This window comes from Chiroxiphia lanceolata, chromosome 1 (genome assembly GCF_009829145.1).
Source record: "Chiroxiphia lanceolata isolate bChiLan1 chromosome 1, bChiLan1.pri, whole genome shotgun sequence".
Taxonomy (NCBI): Eukaryota; Metazoa; Chordata; class Aves; order Passeriformes; family Pipridae; genus Chiroxiphia; species Chiroxiphia lanceolata.
The window spans coordinates 155,313,228-155,340,191 of NC_045637.1; the positions used below are offsets into that span (position 1 = coordinate 155,313,228).

General features: G+C 49.5%; 1 protein-coding gene across 2 annotated transcripts in view; it reads right to left on the minus strand.

Annotated features, from left to right (window-relative positions):
• Window positions 1–26,539, minus strand: part of SETD2 (SET domain containing 2, histone lysine methyltransferase) — a 51,972-nt gene extending 25,433 nt beyond the window's left edge. For both annotated transcript variants that reach the window (XM_032686360.1, XM_032686350.1), the window contains exons 1-11: window positions 26,404–26,539; window positions 16,022–16,037; window positions 8,939–13,308; window positions 7,849–7,980; window positions 6,904–7,032; window positions 6,589–6,712; window positions 5,360–5,437; window positions 5,009–5,106; window positions 3,708–3,834; window positions 1,805–1,939; window positions 880–1,008 (exon numbers count right to left, since the gene is read on the minus strand). In XM_032686360.1, coding sequence (XP_032542251.1) covers window positions 880–1,008; window positions 1,805–1,939; window positions 3,708–3,834; window positions 5,009–5,106; window positions 5,360–5,437; window positions 6,589–6,712; window positions 6,904–7,032; window positions 7,849–7,980; window positions 8,939–13,308; window positions 16,022–16,037; window positions 26,404–26,441 — 5,376 coding nt within the window. In that variant the 5' untranslated portion in view covers window positions 26,442–26,539. The remainder of the gene's footprint in view (window positions 1–879; window positions 1,009–1,804; window positions 1,940–3,707; window positions 3,835–5,008; window positions 5,107–5,359; window positions 5,438–6,588; window positions 6,713–6,903; window positions 7,033–7,848; window positions 7,981–8,938; window positions 13,309–16,021; window positions 16,038–26,403) is intronic.
• Between the last annotated feature and the right edge of the window lie 425 nt (window positions 26,540–26,964).

Consider the following 26,964-nt stretch of genomic DNA (forward strand, 5'->3'; position numbering starts at 1 on the left):
AGGCAGCCACAGTTTCTCTGGGCAACAACGACCTGGATTTTAAAGGAATACATCCAACCCACAAAACCCCACCAAAGTTGAACACTGTGACCTCGGAGCAAGTTTCAACATGTCTGAAGTTGGGGTGGATCCTACCTATCCCAAAATAAGAAATCACAGCAGTCACAGACTCAGAATGGTTTGGGTTGGAAGGGACTTTAAAGCTCATCCAGTCCCACTCCCTGCATGGGCATGGACACCTTCCACTATCCTGGATTGCTCCAAGCCCCGTCCAAACTGCCCAGAACCTTCTTGTAGAACCATCTTTAAGAAAGGAACTTGTAGGTGTTTCTTGCCACACAATCCCAAATTTCTTATGGAAAACAGAAACATTCCAGTTCCACTTCAGACCATCGATACCTTAAATTGCCTGTGCTTTGGCACAGGGATATAAAGGAAATAAAGCACAGGGAATAAACAGCAACAGTCTTTAAGTCTGGCTTATGAAATCCAACTCAGGAATCTAAGAAAACCACAGGAGCAAATTCCTTCCATTAATTAAGGATCTGCCTCAGGGCAGAAGTTCCAGGGCTGGAGTTCTGAGGTACCTGAGTCTGTTTCCATGAACACTTGGCACAAATTTGCATTTCAAAAAACAAAAGGAAAAGAAAATCCTGGTGATTCTGAGCTGCTAAAACCCTCCATGGAAAGGGCTGTCCAGCCCTGGCCCAGCTGGAGTCCCCATTCCTGGAGGGATTTCAAAGCCCTGTGGATGTGGCACTCGGGGACACGGGTCAGTGGTGGCCTTGGCCATGCTGGGGGAGGGCTGGACTCCATCTTAAAGGGCTTTTCCCACCTCAGTGGTTCTATGAAAGCTCCAAATCCCATGGAATTACCGACCTCCAGCTGCAGCTTCAGGTTGTTGGCGGTGCTGCCTCTGCCATCGCCCAGCTCCGTCATCCAGATCCAGAGCAGGGACAGGCCGTGGCACTCCAGGAATGACTTCAGGCAGGACTGGGAGTGCGTGTTCTGGAGGAGCCAAAGTTAGAGAGAGGCCATGGGAATGCCCAGAGACTCCCAGGAAAAAAACCCCTTCCATTTCCATGGGATAACATCACAGACTGCTCCATGGGGAGTATGGAACCCAGTGCAGAGCCAGAACTCAGCACCCGGGCAGGTCCAGCCTAATTTATGTCCAAAACTGCTGGATTTGGAGCAGGAACACAACAGCAGGAGCATTATAACCATCACTGGGGGACTGGGGAATAAAACTTCAGGATAACAGAGTGTGGAGCCACTTGGACAAGTTTGGGATGCTGGAACAAGGGCAAGACCCTCCTCCCACCTTCCCCCTCCTCCTGAGGATGTGGCTTTAACAGGACACGGATCCCTCCCCTTCCCAGGGCTGCTCCTCCAGGAAGGACTTCAGGCAGGAGTGGGAGCACATGTTCTGGAGGAGCCAAGGTTAGAGAGAGTCCGTGAGAATACTCAGAGACTCCCAAGAAAAAATCCCTTCCATGAGATAACATGGCAAACTGCTCCACTGGGAGTACGGAACCCAGTGCAGAGCCAGAACTCGGCACCCGGGCAGGTCCAGCCTAATTTAAGTGGCCAAAACTGCTGGATTTGGAGCAGGAACACAACAGCAGGACCATTATAACCATTATCTGGGGAATAAATTTAAGGATAACGGAGCGTGGAACTGTTCAGCCAAGTTTGGGATGCCAGAACAAGGGCGGGACCCTCCTCCCACATTCCCTCTCCCCCTCTGAGGATGTGGCTTTAACAGGACACAGATCCCTCCCTTCCCAGGGCTGCTCCTCACCTGGATGAGTTTGAGGCAGGTGAGTTTCTGCTCCAGGGTTTCGATCCGGACCATGAGCCGGGACAAGCTGAGCACCTGGTTTTTGTCGGACAGACCTTCCCCGTTCTCCAGCAGCGCCTCCAGCTCCCCATCCACCTGCCCCAGGCAAAGGAAAACACCCCTCAGGCCTCGTCCCACCCCAGGGGATGGAATTCCTGACTCCAGATTCCATCTTCCCTGGGGAGTGGCACTTTTCAGCTCTATAAATCCAACGCTGCCTGGAGGAAATTCCAGGTGGTTGCACCAAAACGCTGCCAAAAATGAGTTTATCTTTTTAGGCAGGAAAACAAATGTGCACTGAGAAGTTATCCTTAATTATGGATCAAATTTACTTTTTATAACCTCTGTGAACTGTATAAATTCTTCACAAATTATCCTTAATTGCAGATCCAATTTACTTCTTTATAATCTTTAGGAATTGTACCAATTCTTTATAAACTACCATTAATTGCAGATCGAATTTACTTCTTTATAACCTCTATTAATTGTATAAACTCTTAAAAAACCTATATTAATTTATAGATAAACTATAAATGACTTATGATCTTCAGAATCAGAGGAAAACCCCTTTCCATGTGGACAACCTTCGTTATTTAGCCCCTAATCAGTGTTTTAAAACACCTTATATTTATATAACAATGCATAATAATATTTATTTAATTCTATGTTTATTTTATATTACATTTATATGGTATATTTATACATTATACTTATATATTATACCTACATATTATAGTTATGTATTTATAAATGTAAAATATAATACTACTAATAATAATAATAATCGTAATAGTAATAATAATAAATTTAAAATTATAAATTATTTCTTGGCTTCCCTCACTCCCTGATCCAGTAAACAAAAAACCTGCCTTTTTTTAAACAGAGCTTCTCCCAAAAAAACCTGGAAATAAATCTTATCCATAGGAACAGAGGTTTATATCTTCAAGGAGAGAATAATTACAACTTGGAGGAATTAAAGAAGAGCCTGTGCAGGTTCTTTCAGGAGTTTTCACCCAAAAAAACTCCTTTTCAGTGCTTTGCTCTGGATTCTCCACAGTTTTTCCACATCATGGGAACCCATCCCTGCAATTCCATGCGTTCCCTTTAAGCCAAAGGAATTGGGAGACTCAAATTCCACCTGGAAACGGGAAAATTCTGTGTCCTCCCAGCTGCCAAATTTCAGGGAATGTCCTGAATCTTGAGGCCAAGATTGTTCACCTTTCACTGATGTTAAAAACAAACCAAATTTTTAAAACCACGTGGAATTTGGTGGATTTTAGCTATGGATGAGCAGATACTGGACCTGCGGAAGCCCCTCTTGGGTGGGGCTTTGGGATAAATAACAGAGTGAAAGAAAATATGGATTTAACTAAAGATCCAAGAAAAGATCCAAGTTCATGGATTTAACTAAAGATCCAAGTTCATGGATTTAATCAAAGATCCAAGATCGTGGATTTAACTAAAGATCCAAGAAAAGACCCAAGTATTGAGGGGCCGGGTGAAACAAAATCCATAAAGTTGGAAAAGACCCTCCAAGAGCATCAAGTCCAACCTTTGATGACACATCCATGGAAAAGCCTGACCCCTGAGGTCCTCAGGAGTCCTGTTTTCCCAGGGAACAGGCGACAGGATGAGAGGAAACAGCCTCAAGCTGCACCAGGGGAGGTTTAAGTTGGATATCGGGAAAATTCCTTCACGGAAAGGGTTGTCCAGTGGTGGCGTCGCCACCATTCCTGGTGGGATTTTACAGCTCTGTGGACGTGGCACTTGGGGACACGGTTTAGGAATGGCCTTGCCAGTGCTGGGTTTGGTGATCCCGGAGGGTTTTCCCGAGCTCCAGGATTCCTGGGAGCACCAGACTCACCGAGTCCTTTTTCCGGGAGCGTTCCTTCTTCATCTTGCCTCCGGCCGCTCGGATGCTCACCCTGTTCTCCCCTCCCAGGTACCCCCGGCAGTTGGAGGAGCCACAGAAACATTTCTGAGCCTCTTTGCTGGGGGGGAACACACAAAACTCAGTTTAATCCCAGCTCAACTCCACCCCCAGCCAGTTTTCCACCTGGTTTTCAGAGCATCCTCAGGAGAAATGGGAATGTCCCTGCATGGAAAAGCCTTTCAGGGCACTGGATATTCAAATCCAGCCTTTATTCCTTACAGAACTCCCATGATCCCGTGTTGTTTCAGCTGGAAAACAAAGCCTGGGGCACTTCCAGGCCAAGATCCAAGAACCAGAAAGGAAAAGGTGGAGCTGGTGGGTCTGAAAGTTGCTTATCCCACATGGAAAATCAATATATTCCTTCTCCTAAGGAATATATAATCAGGATTATATATCCACTAGGAAAGGCTTGCATTTTACAGCATTTTATAGCTTATTTCTCTTATTTTATAGCTCAAAACTATATAAAACAGAGAATAAAGAATGAGCTGAGGATTCATGGAAACAGCAAAATTCACATGGAATTTTTTTTTTACATGGATGTACAGCCATGGAGAATAAATATAATAATTATAAATAAAATTAAATTAATCAGATAAATCAATATAAAAATGTATATCTTTATATATTAATACATTCTATATAAATTAATATAATAATTATAATTGTAAATCTAATAAATTCTATTATCTTCAGAACATCTTCCCCAAACCTCTGTAACTCCTACTTGAAATACCACCCATTTCAAACTATATTCCACAATTCCTTGGGAGAATGTGCAGAATCCACTGGAGGAATAGCACAAGAAGAAAGAACCAGGAAAGCTCAACTCCAGGATCTTCCAGGAAGGAGGAATCATTTTAAAATGCAACTAAAAATTCCTTTCTGATTCTCCTGCTTCCAGGAAGAGCCTGAAGAAGGATCCAGAGGGAAAAGGAAGGGTGATCCTTAAGTTTTACTCCACTATACAACTGGAAAAACAGTAAGATAGGAATTTTAGGCTGGGGTTTAGCCAAGGGATCCAAATCCCAGGCCAGGAAAACGGGATGTGTTACCTGGGAGGCTTTTACAGCTCCTCAAGGATTTGCAAAGTCATAAAACAGGGATGGGAGGGGGAAAAGAGGAATTATTAAGGAATATCGCAAAGTCTGGAGCTTTGCTGATTAATAATTAGCCAGAGGAAGAAGCAGGGAAGGGAATTCTCCGGGAAATCCCCTGGAGCAGGGACGCACCCGTATCTCTGGAACTGGTAATCGAAGGTCAGCTCCGAGCCCGACGGCACCAGTTTGGTGGTGAAAAATCCAACCCGGAGCTGCCCATTCACAGTCCACTGTGGAAAAAGCAAGATCCAAGAGTTATTACGTGACAAAAACCGGGATTTGCCTCCAACTGACCGGATTAATCCTTGGAACAGCACCACTGGATTTCAAACTCGCTCCGTGACCGGGCAAGTTCCCCGTTTCAAACAGAGTTCTCACCTCAGCGACTCCAAGGAAAAATCCCAAAATACAGAGACAGGAAGGAAAAACGCTTCCCACGGGCGGTGGGAATGAGAAGCCCCTGGATTTGCTCCGGGTTTTTACCTTCTGTGTCTCACAGTTGGGTTCACAGCTGTGGTTCATGAAGCGGGAGCAGTTCCCCTTCTGGGTCGCGTCGATTATCTGGGAAGAAAGGAGAAATCCAGGAAAACAGGCTCATTCCCGGGAAGAGGAATTGGAACAGCGACAAACACAACCCACATAGGAATAATCACCTCTTCCTGCGATTTCTTTGGGTTGGAGAAAGGGATTTATTAGGATTTTATTAGAATTTAATGCCCCCCCCCAAAAAAGAGTATTAAAGGAACACGGCTCTTAATTTTCCTGGTAGAGTTCTCCAGTTGGATGGGAATCCTGGATTTTTAATGTTCCTGATCCTTGGATATGCAGCACAAGAGATTTCTGGAAGTTTTTTTGCCACATGCACTGTACTGCAAGGGAAAAGTCATCTCCTGGATCACTTGCAGTAATAACAACCTCCATAAGTTCCTTTTAGAAAGGAAAACCCTCCTTTGTGCCCCTTATTATCCCAGAACAAACCCTAAAATTATTATCTGGGGGGAAAAAAGGGGGGAAAAAGGGGGAAAAAAAAGGGAAAAACAAGGGGAAAAAGAAGGGAAAAGAGGAAAAAAAAAGGAAAGAAATAAGAGGGGGGGGAAAAAAGAGTATTTTTAGCTCATTTATTCTCAAACTCCTCAGACTCAAAAAAGTCCTGAAAGAAGAGACAAGTGGAATATGAGATCAATTCCTATTTATCCAGGGAGGGCCCAAGGTAGCAGCTCCACATCCCACAGACTTTAAATTATGATAAACATTTAGGAATATCCCACATATCAATATTCCAATGACATTCCTGCCCACAGGGATTTTGCCAGTTAAAAATATCCCGATATAATGGGGTTTAATGCAAAAGGAAATGTGGTTTCTTGGTGGATTTGGGCATCCAAGAAGGTTGAGTTGGGCTTGGAGCATCTCCCTAAGAACACAGTTTCTCCCCTTCACATGGAAGGGATGACCCATGATCCATCCTTTCCTTTGGAATGACCATTTCTCCTCCCTAAGGATCCTGGGATACAGTTGAGCTGTTGGAATTTTGTTGGAACAGGTTGAAAACTGAGAAATGGGTTAAAAAAATTAAGCATGAAGTCTCCTTTCCTTAGGAAAACGTGTCTAATGGATCCAGGACGTTGCTCCACACGTTCCCAAGCAGTTGGTGTTGCCCACAAAGCCCGGGAAGACTCTCCCAAAGCCAAGCCCAGCAATCCCTGTCTCACCTCATCATTCTTCAGGGCCATGAAATAATAGTGGATGTTCTTGTTCCGGGCATATTCCTTCACCCGAGCCTTGAATTCCTTGTGATCCAGCACCTCCCCGCAGTATTCCAGGACAAAGGTGTTGCTGCAAGAGGGAAAAACACCCCTTGGTTTAGGAAAAAAACCACCAATAAACACGGAATAACCCCAGTGGAGGAGGATTTTCTCAACAAGCCTCAGCAAATCCAGCACCAGGGAAAACAGGAACCCACAAGCCACGTTTTTTCCCTATGGGAGGGAGTGAAAGAGCGGGAAAAGGCCGTGGGAAGAGCTTACGATGGCAGGTCTTTGGCAGCTCGGAGCCCCCAGCCCTTCTTCTCGGTGAGGATCACCTCCACATCCGCGTGCTGCTTCTTCTGGAAGCGTCTGTTGGAGCAGTAGTCGCCGTTGGGACACCGGGAAGAGCTGTGGGAAGGAAATGGGAGCGAGTTGATTCCCAGCGGGACAGCAGTGACGACAGGAAGGGCTCAGATGGGAAACAGGTCCCAGGGAATTGTAACAAACTCATTGGGAAACCTGGGAATGTGTCTGGCTATAAAAACCATGGTCCCGTGAGTGTCAATTCAAAGGCAGATAATTTATTTCTGGAATACTGGGAATGCTAATCCTGCTGTGCTTTCATGTCAGACCATCAAAATGGGATGAACTGGGATCTCCTCCCCATGTTTTGGGGCTTCTCCCTCCAATATATTCCCTGTCTGGGCTATGAGATAAAACCTAAGGGTGGGATTCTGGTAGGTAATTTCAATCCTTCCACCCCAACTGGTCACAGTCCTTGTCCCAGAGGGGAATCCCATCAAATGCCCCATTCCCAGCCTCCACTGCCACAGAGGAGTAGAACCTTCCAGGAGGGAGAAGGAGACAACAGCCACAGGCTGGGGAGGCTCTGGGAAGAGGAGATCCAGGAGATTGTGAGCCCTGAGCTCCTGCAGATCATCCAAAGACTGAAATCATGGAATCGTGGAATGGTTTGGCTTGGAAGGGACCTCAAGGATCATCCATTTCCACCTTCCACTATCCCAGGCTGCTCCAAGCCCTGTCCAGCCTGGCCTTGGACACTTCCAGGGACGGGGCAGCCACAGCTTCTCCGGGCAGGGTTGCATCGGCTCCGAAGGTCACTCCACGCTGGCGCTGCCCCTTCCCAGGAATTTCTGGGTTAATTTTAGGGATTCCCAAGTCACCTCCGGGACACCACCCCCCAGCCCATGGAATGGCACTCACCACTCGATCATGAGCAGGCGGTTGAGACAATCCTCCCCACAGGCCACCTCCCCCTGCGCCCGCTCCTCCTTGGACAGGGGCGGGCACTCACACAGCATCCGCTTGATGTCCCGGTGGGATTTGTTCTTCTTCCTGGACAAGGCGTGGAAACACAAGGTGAGACAGCAGCTGGGTGCAGAAATCCTCCTCAATCCTTACTGCGTTGTTGGAGGACATTCACTGCTCCTCCAGCAACGGGATATAGGGAATGGTGACCTTGGGATAACCACCGGGAGGTACAGGGGTAACCAAGGACGCTCGGTTTGTTTAGAGAGGGAGGTGAGGATTTGGTGATCATAAAAAAATGATTCCTCAAAAAAAATTCCCAGGATATTTAACTTTTTTCCTTTCTCCTCCATGCCCACATTTATTTGGACACCCGTTTTTGGGTGTTATTTTAATAAAGGAAATTGGAGGGTTTAGTTACTTCGACCTCTGTTTTATGATGAAAAAGAGAAGAAAATCAGAGCTGCAGGAAAAGTAGGGCAGGAAAGGCATCCACTAATTAATATTTTAACTTCTATGAGAGAATTTTACAAGGCAAAAAAAGGCATAAGAAAAAAAAGTGGGACTTCAAATTATGGTTGTTGGAGCTAAAAAAAAACTCATCTAAGATGATAAGTAAAGACATGGAATAACAAAAACCTTTGGAAACACGTGTTGTGTGTCCAAAATCTTTCCCACACCTGGACAGAATTCCCTGTGCCAACAGAGAGGGAGCTGGTATTTGGGGACACTAAACAGGCTGGATCTGAATAAACCAATCAATCAACCTTCCCCTCATCTCCTCCCATTTTCCAGCTCTTCCCATCACCTGGGAATGTCTGGGCCCAACCGGGGGGTTCTCTTTAGGAGAAGGGATGCAGGGCAGTTAAACACTTCCCAGTGTTGTCTCCTCTCCCCTTGCCAGACATCAGGAACGCCAAATCCCTCCCTTTCCCTCCAAATTATGCCGATTTGGCCACAAAACCCACAACTATCACTGAAGCAAATGGGAGTTAAAACCCAAAACTGCTCCGGGAAGCAAAACAAGGATGAAAGAAGCCATTACCTCTCCGTCAAGTAGACGTTCTCCTCGATGAGGTCAAAGTAACACGGCATCTTGCCCTGCTTGGCAAACTCCTTCCAGCGCTGGGGGTCTCGGAAGTCGTCCATGATGCAGGGCCGGCCCACCATGGAGGAATCCTGCGGCGCCGGCTCCCCCAGCTCCCCCTCCGCCTTCCCCTTCCTCTTCTCCCTCGAGTCCCCGTCGCTCTCCGAGTCGCTCTCCACCTCCGGCCGCCGTTTCTTCGGTGGCCCTCGTTCCTTCACGTCGTTTTTCTCCAGAACCTTCACCTCCTCCTTCTTCTCCGCGCCAGGCACCGGCTCCTTGGTGGAATTGCTGCTGATCTCATGTGCCTGCACCGAGCCCTCTTCCTTCTGCCCGGGCAGCTGGGATTTACTGGAGGGGCTGGGATGATCCCAACGATCGTCCTCTTCGTACTCCTCGTGATCCTCCGTCAGGGAATCCGGCACCTGCCCTTGGATCCGCTCGTAGTTGACCACGGAGGGTCTGCTGGCAGATCTCGCGTCCCAGTAACCGTTGCCTTGCCAGTAATTCTGGGAAGCGCCGTAGGCTCCGGAGCCCGGCTGGTAAACATATCCCGAGTACATCCCGAAGCTGCTGTCCGGTTGCTGGTACGTGCTGCTGGGCTTCTCCGTCTGGGGAAAGTCCCAGCCCAAACCACTCATCTCCTCTGTTGTATGGAAACCATCCAGCCTGGGATAGTCTCCGAGGTCGGACTGGTGGAGCCCACTCTGCCCTTGCCGACTGTCCGGTTTGGAGCAGCTCATCTGGTGTCGGGATGTGTCGGTGCCTTCAAAACTCTCAGGAAGACAGAACGGCTGCTCATCCGGCCGGACCACGGGCCTTCCCATGGCCACCATCTCCGTCAGCATCATCCTCTCCTCCGTGCTGGGCTTCCCATGGGAATCCGTGGTCAGATCCGCCTGGCTCGTGCTGTCCACACCATCGCTCTGTGCCTGGCACGGATCCGCCCGCAGCTCCTCTGCCTCCTTCCTGCTCAGCTCCGTAGATGTTGCCAGACTCTTCTCCATCCCTCTGGGAGAGTTCCTGCTCTCCACCTGAGATCCGCCTTTACTCTCCAGCCTCTCCTCGTAGTAGGGCCTGCTGGGCTCGGGCCGCTCGTCGTCCCAGTGGTCGGAGAAGCGCCGGTTGCCTTGGCTGCTCCGAGAGGAGCCCGGGCTGTTCTCCTCCATGGCAATGGTCGAGTTCTTGGGAACCACCACGACGGATTGCAGCCGCTTCCGTGGCGTGCCGTCGTCGGAATCCGAGTCATCCGTGTCGCTGTCGTCGCTGCCGCCCATGCTGTCGCTCTCCCCCGTGTCCGAGTAGTCGTCGTGCCCGGCAGGAATGAATTCCACGGCATTGCCGCTGCTGTCGCACGTCGGGGCCTGAGTCACCGTCTCCATGTCCTCTGCCGTGACAATGACATCAGAAGAGGGATACAGGATGTCAGGAAAAGCCGAAGCCACCAAGGGCCCGTTTCCCTCATCCCTCTCAGCCAATACACCAGGACACGGAACCCTCAACTCCTCCAATTCAGCTCCCTCAGTGGAAACAGCACTTTCCTCCATGACCTGTCTGCTGCGCTGCTCCAGCGGCACTTCCGAATAGTAGGAATGTTCATCTTGGAACGCCTGTTTGCTCTTTGCTGAACCAAGATCAACGTGCTGAGCGCCCAACTCCAGCATCTCTTCGGCTTCCGAATGCTGGAGCAGCTCCTGGTGCCCAGCTGGTGGCACATCCCATTTGGAAGAGGTGCTTTCCTCCGGCACGGCATGATCCGACACAAGCCGCTGGGAACAGCCATCCTGGGAGGAATCCCTGCTCAAGCTCTCCACTGCCAGGTTAATTTTATGGGAAGGATGGTCGTGCCCATCCTCACAGGCAGACTTGGGATGGGGATCCTCCACGCTCTCGTAGTCGCACGTCACCGTCTGCGGCTCCACCTGCACGTCCAGGAAAGCCTCGGATGGAACCTTCAACTCCACTGGTTCCGCCTCGATTTCCACTTCCGAGTGGTACAAAGCAGGGGCGGCATCGTCAGAAATGTAGCAAAAAACGGGTTCTTTGGTTTTGTCACACGGAGTCGCCTCCTCATCCGCCTTCTCCAGGGCAACTTTAGTGGGATCTACATTCATGACGGCGAAAGGGGCGGGTTCCTCCTGCTGCTGAGGCACCGGAGCCTCTGCTTCCTGGAACAGGCTGCTGCACTCACTGGACTGGACCCGGGAATCATCCGGCTCTCGCTCTTGAGACACATCCGTGCCCTCAAATCCATTGGATGGCAACGGATATGACGAGCTCATCTTCACAACAGGTGACGCTTCTGACTGGCACAGGCCGTCGTCAGAGGACACAGGAACATCCTCTGCTTTGGAGGCACTGGAAGTTGCCAGCCCATCATCCCGACCCTCTGGGGAGCCGTTGACGCTCCGTTCCGTGGGGAAACACGTTCTTACCGGATCATGCTTTACCTTTAATGACGTTTCCGGTTCCGTAACACTGTCGTGGCTTTCGTTTCCTGTGGGTTCCTCGGATTTAGAGCTGGTCAAACCCACCGTCGACTCGTCCGCCTTCGGCAGCGCGGGCGAATCGCTGAGCTGATTTAGCGGAGAAAGTGTCTTTTCCCTTTCAAGCTTTTTGGCAATGGACACCCTGATCTCATTGCTCTTCAGACACGAGCTCTCTAAATCTAGAGAATTACACTGCGGCTTGATTTCCTCGAGCGATTCTGTACAACAGAAAGAACTCTTAAATTTATCAGGCTTTGGCGCGGGGGTCTTGGAAGGGGTGGATTTATAGCGGGAGGAATTCACATTACTGTCGGGCTTGGAATGGGAATTCCCCTTCCGATAGCCCAGTTCATCGAGGGGAGAGCACCTTTTGGATACTTCACTTTCGGAAGTCCTTTTGGAATCTCGATCTGCTTTCGACGATGACCTTCCTCTCCTCTCCATGTCGGCATGAGACGACTCCACTTTGCTGTCCCGGTCCGACTTGGAGTAGGAAGATCTCGAGTCTCTGTAGGAGGAGGAGGAGTGGGAGGACGTCCGCCGGGAGTCGCTCGATCTGGAATGTGTCCTCCTGTACTCGTCCTCCGAATCCGAGCTCTCCCGGCCCCTGTCTGCGTAGGAACGGGAATACCTGGACCTCTCCCTGTACGGGGAGCTCCGATGGTACCGCCGCTCGGACTCGTAGTAATGCGAGCGCTCCGACCTCGAGTAGGAAGAGCTGGTGCGGGAGCTGCGGTCGGAGCGGGAGCGGGAATGAGACCGGCTTCGCCTCCTGTCCCTGTCGGAGCGCGAGCGGGAGGAAGAGTACCGCGAGTCTCTGTCCGACTTTGAGTAGCTCGAGTACTTCTCATCCCTGTCCGACTTGGAGCGTGATGAGGATTTCCCCAGGTCGTCGCCTCGGAGGGACACGGAGCTCCGTCTGGAATCTCGCTCCTTCTCCGTGCTGGAGACCTTCAGCTCATGCGAGCGCTGGCTGGACGATGTCCTCACCGAATCCTCGTCGGACTCGGAGCCCTGCAGCGCACCGTCAGATTGGGAGAACTTCCTCTTTGCCCCCTGTCTCCGGGAGCACACCGGAGCGCCCTTGGAGCCATCGGAAACCTCCTCCTCTTTCCCAATATGGGAATCTTCCTTCTGTGGGGTCATCTCCTGCTGCTCGGGCGCGTTCTGGGTGACACGTTCCTCCGCTCCGCGCAATCCCGCGTCCTGCCTGGACTCGGGCTCCGGGGCCTCTTTGGGCGCCGTGTGGTTTGGCTCCTTCAGCGCGGGGGTTTCGGTTTCCACTGGCAGCGACAGCAGCAGCGTCGACATCGGCGTCACTGTCGGCTGTGGCGGAGCCGCAGCCGCAGGGACCGGTGCCGGCGGCGGTGGAGGAGGTGGCGGAGGTGGCGGCGTGGGAGGGAATTCCACAGCCAAGGCCGCCAGCTCTGCTCCCAGTGGCGGTGCCGTCGCTGCCAGAGCCGGCGCCGGTTTCGCCGTGACACTGAGCAAGTGTTTCTTAAAATGAATCTTCCCCAGTTCTACCTTCGGTTTCGGAGGCGAAGATTCCTCGGCTGAACCGGCGGCGTCGCCCAGATCCGGTTTGGTTTTGGGGTTAAAATCAGCGGGAAGGGGAACTGGAGGGTTGGGAGCTTCATTTTGTTTCTCGTTTCCGAGTCCACTCAGGAATCGATTGGGTAAAGTTTTCTTGGTTAAACTGAAGCTGAAAGACACTTTTTGCCTTCCCTGCTCCTCCAAGTTGACCTTGGTTTTGGTGCCCTTGGGCAGAAAGCGACTGGAAGCGACGCCTTTGAACACGGGGCCTTTGATAAAACCAGCTCTCGGCACCGTTTCGGGTTTGCCCTGTGGGAGGAAAAGAAGAAGAAGTTGGAGGAATTGAGGGTTTTTTGGGGTTTAACAGTATTTTCTTTCACCTGGTGCATTTTTTATGCTGATCAAAGCGAAATGGACACCACGGTTCTGCCTTTGGCACCAGATCTGTCCTGGACACAATCGATTCCTCGGGCACTTCCAGTTGGAACTAAACCTCCTCTGGGGTTTGGGCTGAGGCTTTTTAACTGACTCATTAATGACCAAAGCGAAAGTCCTTCTAACATTTAATTTTGATTTTTTAAAAAAGAGATGGAGTTCAACCCACAAAGTTAATCGAGGACAAAACGCTGCTTTTTGTGCACTTTAAAAAAATACCTGCATTTTCAGCTTTAGAGATGTTTGTTTCCACATTTCAGGAGACTCTGCCTGGATGCAGCCTCCCAGGACTGGAAAAGGCTCCAGGGAGACCTGAGAGACCCTTCCAATGCCTGAAGGGGCTCCAGGAGAGCTGGAGAGGGACTGGGGACAAGGGATGGGGGGACAGGACACAGAGAATGGTTTCCCACTGCCAGAGGGCAGGGTTAGATGGGATATTGGGAAGGAATTCCTGGTTGTGAGGGTGGGGAGGGACTGGAATGGATTTGCCAGAGAAGCTGTGGCTGCCCCAGCCCTGGAAGTGTCCAAGGTCAGGTTGGAGCAACCTGGGCTAGTGGAAGGTGTTCCTGTCCATGGCAGGGCGTGGAATGAGATGATCCTTAGGGATCCTTCCCACTCAAACTCTGTCCTTTCCCACCTCCCTCCAACAGCCTTATCCCAGTCACTACTAATTCCCAACAAGTTTCCAGGCTCAGCCACAGACCAGCACTAATTAAACTCCCCAAAATTCCCAGCAGGATCCAGTGGTGCTTGATGCCTCTGTCACCTCTGCGTGGAACACTCTCCATGTCCTTCCAGGAGTTTTTGACTGGCTCCTGCCAGGATCTCCCTCAGCACCTTGCAGTCCCAAAACTGGGAATTTTCCGGAGCATAAAGCACCGTTTATTTACCCATCTGTGGGTTTCCCCACCTATTTTAAAGCTTAGGGTTCCTCTGTGTCCCGGGAAGGAGATCCCTGAAGGGGAATGGTGTGGCACTGTTGGAAAAGGTGTCTTTGTCAACAGGGTTTATCCCCATAAATCTGAATTTTATGGAACTACAGACTGGCGTGAGTTGGAAGGGACCTTAAGGATCATCTGATTCCACCCCCTTGCCATGGGCAGGGACACCTGCCACTGTCTCAGGTTGCTCCAACCTGGTCTTGGATGCTTCCAGGGATGGGGCAGCCACAGCTTCTCTGGGAATTCTGTAATTCCATGTTGTGTGGGAAGCATAATTCCAATGGAAGGAGTCATATCAGAACCATTCCAAGCCAGGTTTTGCTCCCATAACTTCGCCATGGCCACATTTTTGGCAGGAGCAGCATCTTCCCACTGTGAATTATTAAGTGTTCCGTTATCCTTTAACTCATGGAAAACAATCCAGGGTTTTCCAGGCTCAAGGCACTGGGGTAAATCATTAAATAAGATGGTGGTGGATTGGAAACCCCGGGGTTTTTTGCACCCTGAGACATCATAGATTAAAAAAAAAATCCTCTTTTTTGACACCTGGGGTTGATTTTCAGTGTGAAAACCTTGTCGTGGTCTCCACGTGACTCATCTTGGCGTCCCAACCCAACATCCAACTGGAATTTTGGCAGCAAATTAACTCAATGTGGGAAAAGTGGAAGCAGAAATCCAAAGCTTTCTGTAAAAATGGGTGTTCTTTGTGTGGGGATATTTCAGGGATGATTTTAAACAACTTCCATGGCTGGAAGGGCACCCAAAACCTTGGGAAAAAAGTGCATGTCCAGTTTGGAAATGGGATCCTCCCACCCCGACGGTCTCAAAACAATATTAATATCTATTATTCTAATTATTACAATTTAAAAATTCTTATTAAAATTCCTCAAAAATATTCCCAAAAAGGAAATATTTCCCTGCTTCCCAAATTTTTCCCCAAAATTTAGTATTTAAAATTATATAAAATTATGAAAAATTAAATTAAAAATATAATAATAATAAAGCAGTTTTAAATAATATTAATACATTACAGCTATTAAAATTAAAGATTATCAAAATTATTAAAAATCATTCCCAAATTTTGCACTTATTCCCAAAAATTACTAATAAGAGCAACAATAATAATAATAATCTATTTAAATGTAGTATTATTACAATTTTTCAATTAGTGCCACAAATTATTCCCCAAACAGAAATATTTCCCTTCTTCCCAAATTTTTCCCTTATTCCTCCAAATTGGTATTTTTAATTATTAAAAATTAAAGATTTAATAATAATAATAATAAATGTAGTATTATTAAAATTTTAAAATTACTGCCAAAAATTATTCCCCAAATGGAAATACTTCCCTTCTTCCCAAATTTTTTCCTTATTCCCCCAAATGAGTATTTTTAATTATTAAAAATTAAAGATTTAATAATAATAATAATAATCATCATCATCATCATCCACTGGTATGAATACCTCTAGTTACTGAAATTAAAAATATTATTAAAATTATAAAAAAATTTAACCAGAGGAATCCCAGAAAAACATCCATTTGCTTTATCCAGTCCCTTGGTTGCTCCCAACTCCCAGAATCCCTTGGCCAGACCAGCCCCAGGTTGGGCTCCAGCGTCACCAAGGAAGGACCTGGTTCCACTCACCTCATTTTCTTCTTCTCTGTTGTCACCGAGTCGAGGGAACATGGAAAAGAAACAGAAAATCAGGAGTAAACACCAGGAAAAACACGGAATGGAACGTTCGGTCCCCGGGTCTGGGATGGGACGGACCCGGAGACGGGGAGTGAGGGGACACCAACCCCCCAGCCCCCCCCGGCCCTCCCACAGACACAAATCCACCTCTGCAGAGGAGCACGGGGAGGTTCAAAAAATTCCACACTGGAAAATTCCAGGTGGATTTGGACAGAGCAAACCTTTTCAGAGCCAACTGTCGGCTCGGCAGCGTCTTCCGAAGGTTATTCCAAGAGTTATTCCAACATATCGGAGAAGAACCGAGGGTATGAAACACCTCAAAAACAGGACTTAAAGAGCTGCATTTGGGGTTCCTTGGATTTTAATATTTTCCTTAAGAACTGAAAGGATTAAGGAGGAATTAAAGATACTTCGGGAGGTCTCGTGGATCTGCAGCCCTGGATATTTGCCCTGATGATGATGCTTCATTAATCAAGTAATCAAGCCCATTAATCAATTAATGCCAAGTCTTTTGGCAGCTCGAAGCTCGTCAATGAATTAATTAGGACCATTCTCTTCACCCCAACCAAGGGGAAAGCCCAGTTTTCCACAATTCCCAGGTTCTCCGCTCCACACAAGGAGAAGGAAGAACACAACGACTCTGTCCCTACTTTGCTCAATTCCTGGGAGAGATTCCAGGAGTTTTTTGGTCCTCCCAAGACAACTCAACCAAGACACGGACAGTTCACCCATCTCTGTCAGCGACCTACCAGAGATCCCAAAATCCCTCACCAGCTCCAAACACAGCTTAGAGTTGGAATTTTGCTCCATTTCATCGGAATTTTGCTCAATTTCGTCACTTTTGAGCCACAATTCGGTGTCACAACCAAAGATTTCCTGCAGAAATGTTCCCAGATTTCCCTTCAAGCACCAGTTGATCCAGAAATATCAATTCCCAGAAGAAAAAGCCGAAGTTTTTGGATTCCGAGCGACCCAAAGGCGGTGACGGCGCAGGAACCACCGTGTCCCATTTAAACCACCATCCACTGGGAATTAGGAGAAAAATTCAAAACTGGAAAAAAGCAATTCCCACAGGAATATTCTCCAGGGCTCCCACCCAACTGCCAAAGCTGATTAAAAGGCTGTAAATTATTCCAGGGAGAAACAGGAGCCGAGCTCCAGCCCCTGGAGCACACGGGATTTAATGGGGTGAGCCAAGCCTGGAATTCCCAATCCAGCCAATGCAGGAGCCCTCCAAAGGCAGCTCCTGGACTTGGAATGAACACCTAAAAGGAGGTTTCTATTTCAGAATCCCAAAAAGGTGGAATTTTAGACTCCCAGGAATCCATTGCTCTCAACGGTCCCAGATTTTGGGGATTCAATTTTTAGGTTTAGTGGAGTCAAAACAAGATCCAACAGAAACGCTGGATTGGGTGATTTCGGGGTCTTTTCCAACCTAAACAATTCCATGAAGATTTCCAAGACTTCCCATGACCAGGTGCAGCCCAGGATTACAACGAACAGATGCCAATAATTACATTTTAACTACTATTAACAATTATTATTATCATTACTAAAATTCAAAAATTTATTCTTAAAATTGGTAAAAATTATTCCTCAAAATTATTCCCCAAAAGGAAATATTTCCCTTAAAAAATAACATCAGTTATACATAAAAATACAGATTTCAGTAGCTGAATATTGGGAAACAGGTAATTAAATTCAGGAGCTTGGGCAGGAGACATGGAACACGAGCTGGGGATCCATCCCAAATGTTTTCCAGCAGTTTTCCAGCTCCAGAGGTTGGGAACAATCCCAGTGGCTGCACCTTGTTCTGTGCAGGTACAGAAAAATCTGGGATGAAAATGAATGGTTTATTATATTTATTTGCTTACTATACATTATATCTTGTTGTATTTATTATTTTTATTATTTATTCTATTCTATTGATGCTTTTTTATTATATTTATTTAGTTATTCTGTATTCCCACTCCTGGAAACATCTCACTTTTGTCGTGGGAATGTTAATAAAAATTAAAGATTGATTTTAATTCCAAGGCAGCTCCAGCATTTCCTGGGAGCTTAAACCTCCATTTTTAAGGGGTATCCCACCCAATAATCTGAATTTTATCCAAGTTTTCCTTATGCTAAAGCCAAAAAAATTCCAAATCAGGATTCCAAAGTCTAAAAGACAAAACTTTCCCAGCCTCACCTCCCTTATATCCCAGTTTTTTAACTTTTCTTCTCCTTAAAAGAGGAAAATCTGGAAGCCTCAAGGTTTTCTTATCTCCCTATCTGCAGACTAACAGCCCTGGGAGGCTGAAAAGGCCCATTCCCAGCAGGAATTCAGCTCAGGAATTCACAGGGATCCACCTGAAAGCCCTTTGCTGCCCGAAAAAAGGGCACAAAATGCAAAACCTCAGCAGTTAAATCCCAACTTCCAGCTTAGGAAGTTGGGATTTAACCTGTTTTGCTCAGGTTGGGTGAGCCAAAAATATGTCTGGATGCAGATGGAATTCCATGGATCCCCTTCATCCACAGCAGGGGGAAGGAAAGCAGAAGGTCAGTTTGTTATCCCAACAAGATCCTGAAGCCCCAGAGGAATTCTCCAGGCAGGTTTTACCTCTGAGGAAGGGGTTGCATCCCTGGGATTCTGCACCACCGTGCTGGAGATGAAATCCCTGGATGCTGGGGACGGAATTCCCTCTCTGCTGCTCTCAGTCTTGGGATTCCACATGGTTTGGATGGAAGGGATCTAAAGGATCATCCCATTCCCACCCCCTGCCGTGGGAATGGCAGCAACCCAGGTTGCAACCAACCCAGGTTGCTCCAACTGGCCTTGGACACTTCCAGGGATGGAACATCCACAGTTTCTCCGGGAAAACCGTGCCAGGGCCTCCCCACCCTCCCAGCCAAGGATTCCTTCCCAATATCCCTAAATTTCCCCTCTCCTCCCCCCCTCAGAACTGAAGGATTTCCTAAAACACTCCCAGGCCTGAAGAGCCATCACCCCCTGGGTTCAATAATCCCAAATGTGGGATAAAAAACAAGGATAAAAGTGCAACTGCCCTTGGGATTCATGGAAGACTGGGATGAACTGCTGGGAAATCTGTGCAGAGCACTGGGATTTAATATCCCAAAGTGTCCCTGCTCCCAGAAATCCTGCTCTGCATATGGATAATGTACAATCAGAAGAAAAGCTGGGAAGTTCACAGGAAATTCTGCTATTTCCCAAAAAAAAAAAACAAACATGGAGAGAGGAAAGGCAAAAGGACACATGGGAAGGGGGGAAATCCCTATAAAATATCTTATTTAAATGGAAGCTGGAATTCCAGCCGAGCTCTCCGGAAAATGAGGTCAAGGTGCCTTTTCCTGCAACACATCCCTGAAATCCTGCTTCCCAAAATCCCCATTTCCTGCTTTATACATTTTCCCTGAGGTTTTGGAGTTGGAAGTTTGGAGCAGGGGAAGTAACACCGTTTGTCCCAGGTTGGAATATGAAGGAAAAGGGAGGATTGGACATTCCAGGGAAAGAAGGAGCTGAATCTATGGAAAATCAGGATTTATCCTTTCATTTATAAAAACGAGGAGTGACCTCATTTACCAATTATTTCATTCTTTATGTGTCAGAATTCCAGCATTTTGGGAATTCTCCAGGAAAAAGGTCCAGTTAAGAAGAAAATATCCAGTTTCCTGTTCCAATAAAGGACCCTGCTCCTTCCCCAAAATCACTGGGAATTCCCAAACTCCCCCTAAATCCTGTTTTCCCCTTTTTGCTCAGAGCTAGGGAATATCTGAGGAAGGAATGAAGTTTGGAAGCAATCAGGAATTCCCAGGAAAGCTGGGAAAGGGATTCACCTGCCACAAGGATGGAAGGGTGAGGATGAGGATGGATATGGAAAAGGGATGGTTTCAAAAAGAGAGGGAACAAATCCACACCTGGACTCCAAACCACAGCTCCTGGCTCTGCAGCATTCCCTGGAAAACTTCCCCCTCCTCCTCCTCCTCCTCTGGGAGCAGGGAAGGACATTCCAGCAGCAGCTTTTGCAGTCAACAACTTCCCAGCAGTGTCATGGAAATGGGATCACTTCCCAGGTAATCCCTGCCCCAAACCCCCTCCTCTGCTCCCAGCAGGAACAAAGAGCCATCCAAGAGTCTCACAGGAAAAAGGGAATTTTAAACTGAGTTTTCCTGCCTTGATGCAATTAAATCCTAAAACCCAGGCCCATCCCTGGGTCCATCCAGGCCTGGATCTGACACAGAAGTGCAGTTTAGCATCTCCAGGATGGCCTGAGATGGATTTTTCCCTCTGGAATACCAGGGGTGGGATGAACAGAGGGGAATTGCACCAAGAGACCACAAACCCGCATTAAACCCAAAGCTCCACAGCAGCTTCACCCAGGGGAGAGGGGTTTTCCTGGGATCAGAGCAGCATTCCTGGGATCAGAGCAGCATTCCTGGGATCAGAGCAGCATTCCTGGGATCAGAGCTGCCCAGGACATTATTTCCCTCCTTATTTCCCCCCCTCATTAACACTTTTTAATTCAATCTCTAACTCAAATAAAAACCTTCCTAAAGCCAGGGTTAGGCCTGGCTTAAAGCTCAGCCTCAATTCCACGGCCTCAACACCTCCCCCCCCAGCTGCTTATCCCCATTCCCAACATTTTTTATCTCCCCTCACCATCCCAGTTCTACTCCTTTCCATGTTTTCCAGCCCATGGACACTTTGCTGTGACCCCCCCCAGATGCACCACCACAGTCCAACCACAACCAAACATTCCTCCTTCCAGCAAAAGTCACTTTTAGGATTAAGAATTAGTGGGGAAAAGTAGGGAAAAAAAATCCATCTTTTAAGTTTTTCCCAAATCCTTTCCCACGCAATCCCTGCACAGGAAAATTCCTCTGTTTAAGCTGCTTTTTAAAGTTGCTTTTCTTTTTAAGTTGCCCTTTTTAAATTGCTCAGTTTAAGTTAAAATTCATTTGGGAGCAAGAAAAGAATTCCAAGAAGAGTCAAGGAAGCTGAAAACTTGAGGAATTTTAGAATAAAAACAAGGATAATCAGGAAAATTCCATTTACTTACAGTTGCTGTTACCAGGGACCGGGATGGGGCTTCATTCCCAACTCATTCCCAGCATCTGGAGCTGTTGAGGCTCCACCTGAGCTGAGCCAACTCCTGGGGAATTTGGGCTTTGTGCTAAAAACCAGGGAAAAAAACCCTCCAGGAGCAGCAAGGCCACGCCCCTCCCTCCAAAGGGAGGGATTTGGGAAGGACCCCCGGGCTCCAGCACATCTCCTCCCACCCCCTGGCTTCCTGGTCCAGGTAAAACCTGGAATTTCCTCCCCTCTCTCAGGTATCCCCATCCCCGGGGGTTTTCCTTGGGACAGCAAATTCCAGCCCTGAGTTTATCCTCACCCCCCTGGCACTGCACCTTTGGCTCCCAAAAACAAGGCTCCTGGAAAACAAGGAATTCTCTCTGGTTTGGGGGCCTGGAAAACAAGGAATTCTCTCTGGTTTGGGGCTCGCAGGGACAGAGTGAGAAATGTGGAACCCATTCCCAACATCTCCTTGGCCCCAAAAGAGAAGCTGGAAGGAGCAATCCTGTCCCCTCCATCCCAAAATTCCCGAAATTGTGTCCTACAAGCTTCACGTTGAAGCAAAAACATGGAATTTCCATGTATTTTTCACCCTCTAACCCTCAAAAACTGCCTGGAAAACAAGGAATTCTCGCTGTTCCAGGGCTTGCCAGACCCAAGTCAGACACATGGAATCAATTCCCAACCCATTCCCAACATTCCCTTGCTCCCAGAAATGAAGCTGGAAGGAGCAATCCTGTCCCCTCCATCCCCAAATTCCCAAAGATGTGTCCTACAAGCTTCACGTTGAGGCAAAACCATGGAATTTCCGTGTATTTTTCACCAGGTCACCCCTTAATTCCCACACGTGTAGCTCCAAATATTCCCAAAATTCCCCATATCCAAGCCCAAAATATCCCATTCTTACCCCAAACTCATCCCAAATTTAACAGGAAGACACTTCCCAGCCCCAAAATCACATTCCAAATCTCCCACAATTCTGCCTGGCAGGTTAAGGCGGGAATGGGAATATTCTGGGAACTGCTCTCAATTCCATAAAAGAAAATAAAGCTCCTTCCTGCTCCTTTACACCAGGAATTGGCACTAAAATTCCAAGCTGGGAATGGGTTGTGCAGGGAAACACCAAGCACCAGGCTCCGGAGTTTTTCCTGTTGGATTTCCACGCAAAAGGCTGGAAAAAAAATACCCCAGGAATGACACACTTTGGATTTCCAGCTGCTGGTGCGTTTCAGGAAGGAAATCACGGAATTACAAAGTGATGCTCAGAAAGCTGGAAAATCTTGGAGCAATGGGGGGAAAGACAGTGGGAATCCACTGGAAAACAGGGATCCACATGGAGTGTTCCCCAGGCTCCAGCTCCTTCCCGATCCAGCCCAGTGGATCCCTCTCCCATTAAAATGATGGATCCAGTTTTGACTCCTGGCTCACGTTCTCCTGAATTTCAGCTCCTGATCCAAAACATTCCCTGGGATCTCCCAGGAATTGCAGCCTCTGGGATGGATCCCAAAAAGCTGAGATGCAGCTGCAGGGATGGAGCAATTGGAGGGAAGTTTACCCTCTTAAAAAAACGGGAAAAGACAGAAAAAAAGTCAAGGAAAAAGAAAATCTTTTTTAGGAAGTGTCCGACCAACATTCCAACAACCAGAGCCACACTGGGACTTCCTCAGGACTTTTCCTCAAGGAGTCCTAAAGTTCTGGAAGGAACAATGTCCAGGTGTTTATAAATCCTCTCTTCCCTTCCAAATATCCACCCAAACAAAGTCTATTTAGAATTCCAGCAGCAGATCCAAGCACAGGATTCCCAGAGAAGCTGCAGCTGCCCCATCCCTGGAAGCGTCCAGGGCCAGGTTCCCAAATTCCCCACTCAGGCTCCCAAATTCAAAAATATAGAGAGAGTTTTCCTTCAATAATCCAGCTTTTCAGACACAGTAAAGTGGGAACATGGAGCTGGAAACCCCTTGGATCCAGCGAGAGCCAAGTCTCTCCCTTTCCCTTCTCCCCTTCACATCCCATGGGATCATGGCTAATAAAGGGGAGCAGCATTCCAAGGGAATGCAGGTGGAAAATGCAGCCTTTGCCTCCCAGGTGGATCAGGACACACCCATGGATCTAATTTGGGCCTTTAACCACAGCACATTTTCCAGGAGCTCGAGCTGAGGGAAGCAACCTCCTGGATGGTTTTCCTTAGGGAAAAGCAGAAAATAGAATCCAGATTCCCACAGGAAGAAAAAAAAACACCGAGTCCCAAAGTGATGCCAACATGGAACAGCCCTGGAGTCTCCACAGCTCCAAAGAACAGCAAAAAAAACCTTGGGAACGGCCACAACCAAAAACCTGGAATTCCAAACTGTCTGAATCCATATCAGGTCACGTTAACAAAACCAATGGAACATTCCAATGGTCTGATCCTGAATCCCAACCCCTCCAAACCACCCATGGACACACCGAGCCCCACCAGCATCCCTGGTGGGACGGCTGGAAAACCATCTCCCCCCAGGACAGAGTCAAATTCCCACTGGGAAGGGCTCCCTGGTGGAAAAAAGGATTTTCTGTCATAACACAAGGATGTGAGGGAAAGAAATCCTCGGAGGTCTCGACTCCATGAGATGACATCACCAACATGTCACTTGTCCAAGAGGTTCCTCCACCCTCGGGATGCAGTGGACAGGGATGATCTCGGAATCTTCTTCAAGGAAGCAACAGCACCAAGAAACATCCATCAAATATCCATCAAAAACAGGATTCCCAGAGAAACCATGGCTGCCCATCCCTGGAAGTGTCCAAGGCCAGGCTGGATGGGGCTTGGAGCAACCTGGGCTAGTGGAAGGTGACCCTGCCCATGGCAGGGGGTGGAACTGGATCATCCTTAAGGTCCCTTCCAAGCCAAACCAGCCTGGAATTCTAAGCAGGTCCAGGTCAGCATCGGGCAGCTCCAAGGAGAAGCTCCATGTGGAGTGTGGTGATGGCTCCAAGCTCTGGGAATGAAGTTGACCCAAATTTGAGGTTCTGCTGGAAGCTGAAGTTCTCAGGAATCCAAACTGTGGCTGACAATGGACACGGAGAGCGACCGACCAGGGAAAAGCCAGACAGAGTTTCTTTCCCAACAGGAAAACTCCAATAAAAGCCATTGGAATGTACGTCCATCGTTCAGCTCCGGGCTCAACATCCAACTCCTCCGGCCAGCGCGGAGCTCCAGCTCAGCAGCACCCCTGGAAGTGTCCAAGGCCAGGCTGGACGGGGCTTGGAGCAACCTGGGAGAGTGGGAGGTGTCCCTGCCCATGGCAGGGGGTGGCACTGGATGATCCTGAAGGTCGCTCCAAATCCAGGGAATAATTCCCAGGAAAACAAGGCTGAGCCCAATGACTTCCCAGGCTCCATTCTCACCACCAGGCTCTGCCCAACACTCTCCAAGCAGCGCAATTCCAACAGCAACTCATCCCAAAAAACAAACTGAGCACATCCCTCCTCATCCCACCCCCCAGCGGGCACGGGATAGGGAAAGGCACAGTCTCCGGCAGCACATCCCACAGCCACCGGGGTTTGGTTCTAATTCCACTCTTCCCAAATACCCAACACATCCTGGGACATTTCTATCGACCTAGTAATCCCAAATAATCCTCTTCTCCAGGGAAAAGCTCCTGTGCCGGGAAGAGCACCCCCAAATTAAGACACAGTATTAAGGAACACGGCACGGACACATCGGGAACACCGGGATTCATGGCAGGGACGGGGAAACACAACTCCTAAAACCACCAGGACACTCCTGAAAACTTCCCAAGCCCCAACACGGAACTGACACCCCGAGGAAACCCCAAAATCAGGCCAATTAATTGGTAATTCCTTTAAAAAGCCGTCAGGAAATCCGTTCCAGCTCCATCCAACAGCCCAGGTCGGCACCACTGGACATTTTCAGACAACAAACATGAGACAACCCGGATGCTCTGGGATCCCAAATCCCACGTGCCAGCCCAGCCCACGGTGCCAGGATCCCTCCCAACACTCCAGACTTCAAAGGTGAGACACCTAAATTAGGACAAAACTTTTGGGATCGACTGGATAGTCCTTTGGACCCAGAGGGTCCCTCGGGAAGGGAACAGTCACTCCCCCCCAGGGCTCAGCTGCAGTAAATCAGGCTTTACTCCAGGTTCTCCCACCCCAGGAGCAAAACACAGTCTGGATTCTGAATCAAATCCTCCATTTCCCACTAATTTCAGACGGCTCAGCCACCAGCACTGTTTCACTGGAACAAGAGGAAGCTGTTCCTCAGCTGCTCCAGGTGGGCACGGCCAGAACCCGCTCAGAAAAGGTTTGCTCTGTTGTCCTTGCTCAAAAAAACCACTATTTTTAGCTTTTCCTCCAATCCCACCACCGCACGGGGGGGGGCTCCGTGCCAGGTGTCTGCTCCAGAGCCGGCAAAGTTTACGGAGCCCCCGAATGCTTTGCCAAGGAAGTCTAAAAATGTAAAAATAGCGTTGAGAACCAGTAGGAAAAGGCGGGGGGGGGGGGGGGAGAAATCCAGCGGGGAAGGAGTGACTTTGCTCAGGAGAGGCGATAAAGCCGGAGGCCCTGGCGGGATAAAGGGGGTGTGTTGGAGAAATTCCCCATCCAGAAGAGAACCAGAGTTCCCGGCCATTAAACTGCTCCCCCTTCCCTGGCTCCTTCCTCCTGGCAGAAAATGGGGTCAGGGCAGGGGCCGCCCGGGGCCGGGCAGGATTCAAGGCGTAAAATCAAGACGGGGCTGGCTAAGCGGGAAAAAATAATGTTAATAGTAATAACAACAATAATAAAGGTGGTGGTGAAAAATGGCCCCGCGGGGAGGCCGGGACACGTCCGCACGCTCCGCCCGGCTCCCCCCGCGCTCCCCCGGGCAGGGACGGGACAGGGACAGGCACAGGGGCAGGGAAAGGGCGACACAGGGAAAGGGGGGGACACCGGGAAAGGGGGACACAGGGAAAGGGGGGACACGGCCCCCCCGGCCCCGCCGCCCCCGGCGCGGCCGCTCCCGCCCCGCGCTGCCCGCCCGCCCCGCGCCCGCCCCGGCCGCGGCCATCACGCAAGGCCGGGGATGCGCGGCCTACCCCGGGCCGGAGGGAGAGCGGAGGGAAGGGGACGGGGAGCGGGGAAGGGGAAGGGAAGGGGTGTAGGAGAGGGAAGGGGGAAGGGGAAGGGAAGGGGAATGGGAAGGGGCAGCGTCCCGGCTGCCCGCGGCCGGCGCTGCCCGGCGCCGGCGGGCCCGAGGCCGCGCAGGGCCCGCGCTTACTCCGGCGTGGGGTGCTCCGGGTCGTAGAAATCCCCCATGGTGGGTGGGCGGGCGCGGGGCTCCGCAAGTGCCCCCTGGCCGGGGAGGCCCCGCTCGCCCCGTCGGGGCTCCTCACATGGTCCGGCGGGGCCCCCCCCGCCACCCGCGCCCAGCCCGGCCCGGCCCCGCCGCGATCCGCCCCGGCCGCGGCTCCTCCTCCCGCAGCTCCGCTGCGGCCGCGGCGCGCTCCGGCACCGGGACAGGGACACACACCGGCGTATATATACCGGCACCGGGACAGGGACACACACCAGCATATATATACCGGGACAGGGACACACACCGGCGTATATATACCGGCACCGGGACAGGGACACACACCGGCATATACACCGGCACACACACCGGCATCAGGACACACACACTGGCACCGGGACACACCGGCAGCGGCGCCGGGATAGTGCCGGGATCAGCCGCAGCACCACCGGGAGTCTCTCGGGACCAAACCGGGATCACCCCCCCCCGGATCACCCCTCCGGCATCACCGGGGCCACACCGGAATCAGCCCCGGTGTCACTGGGC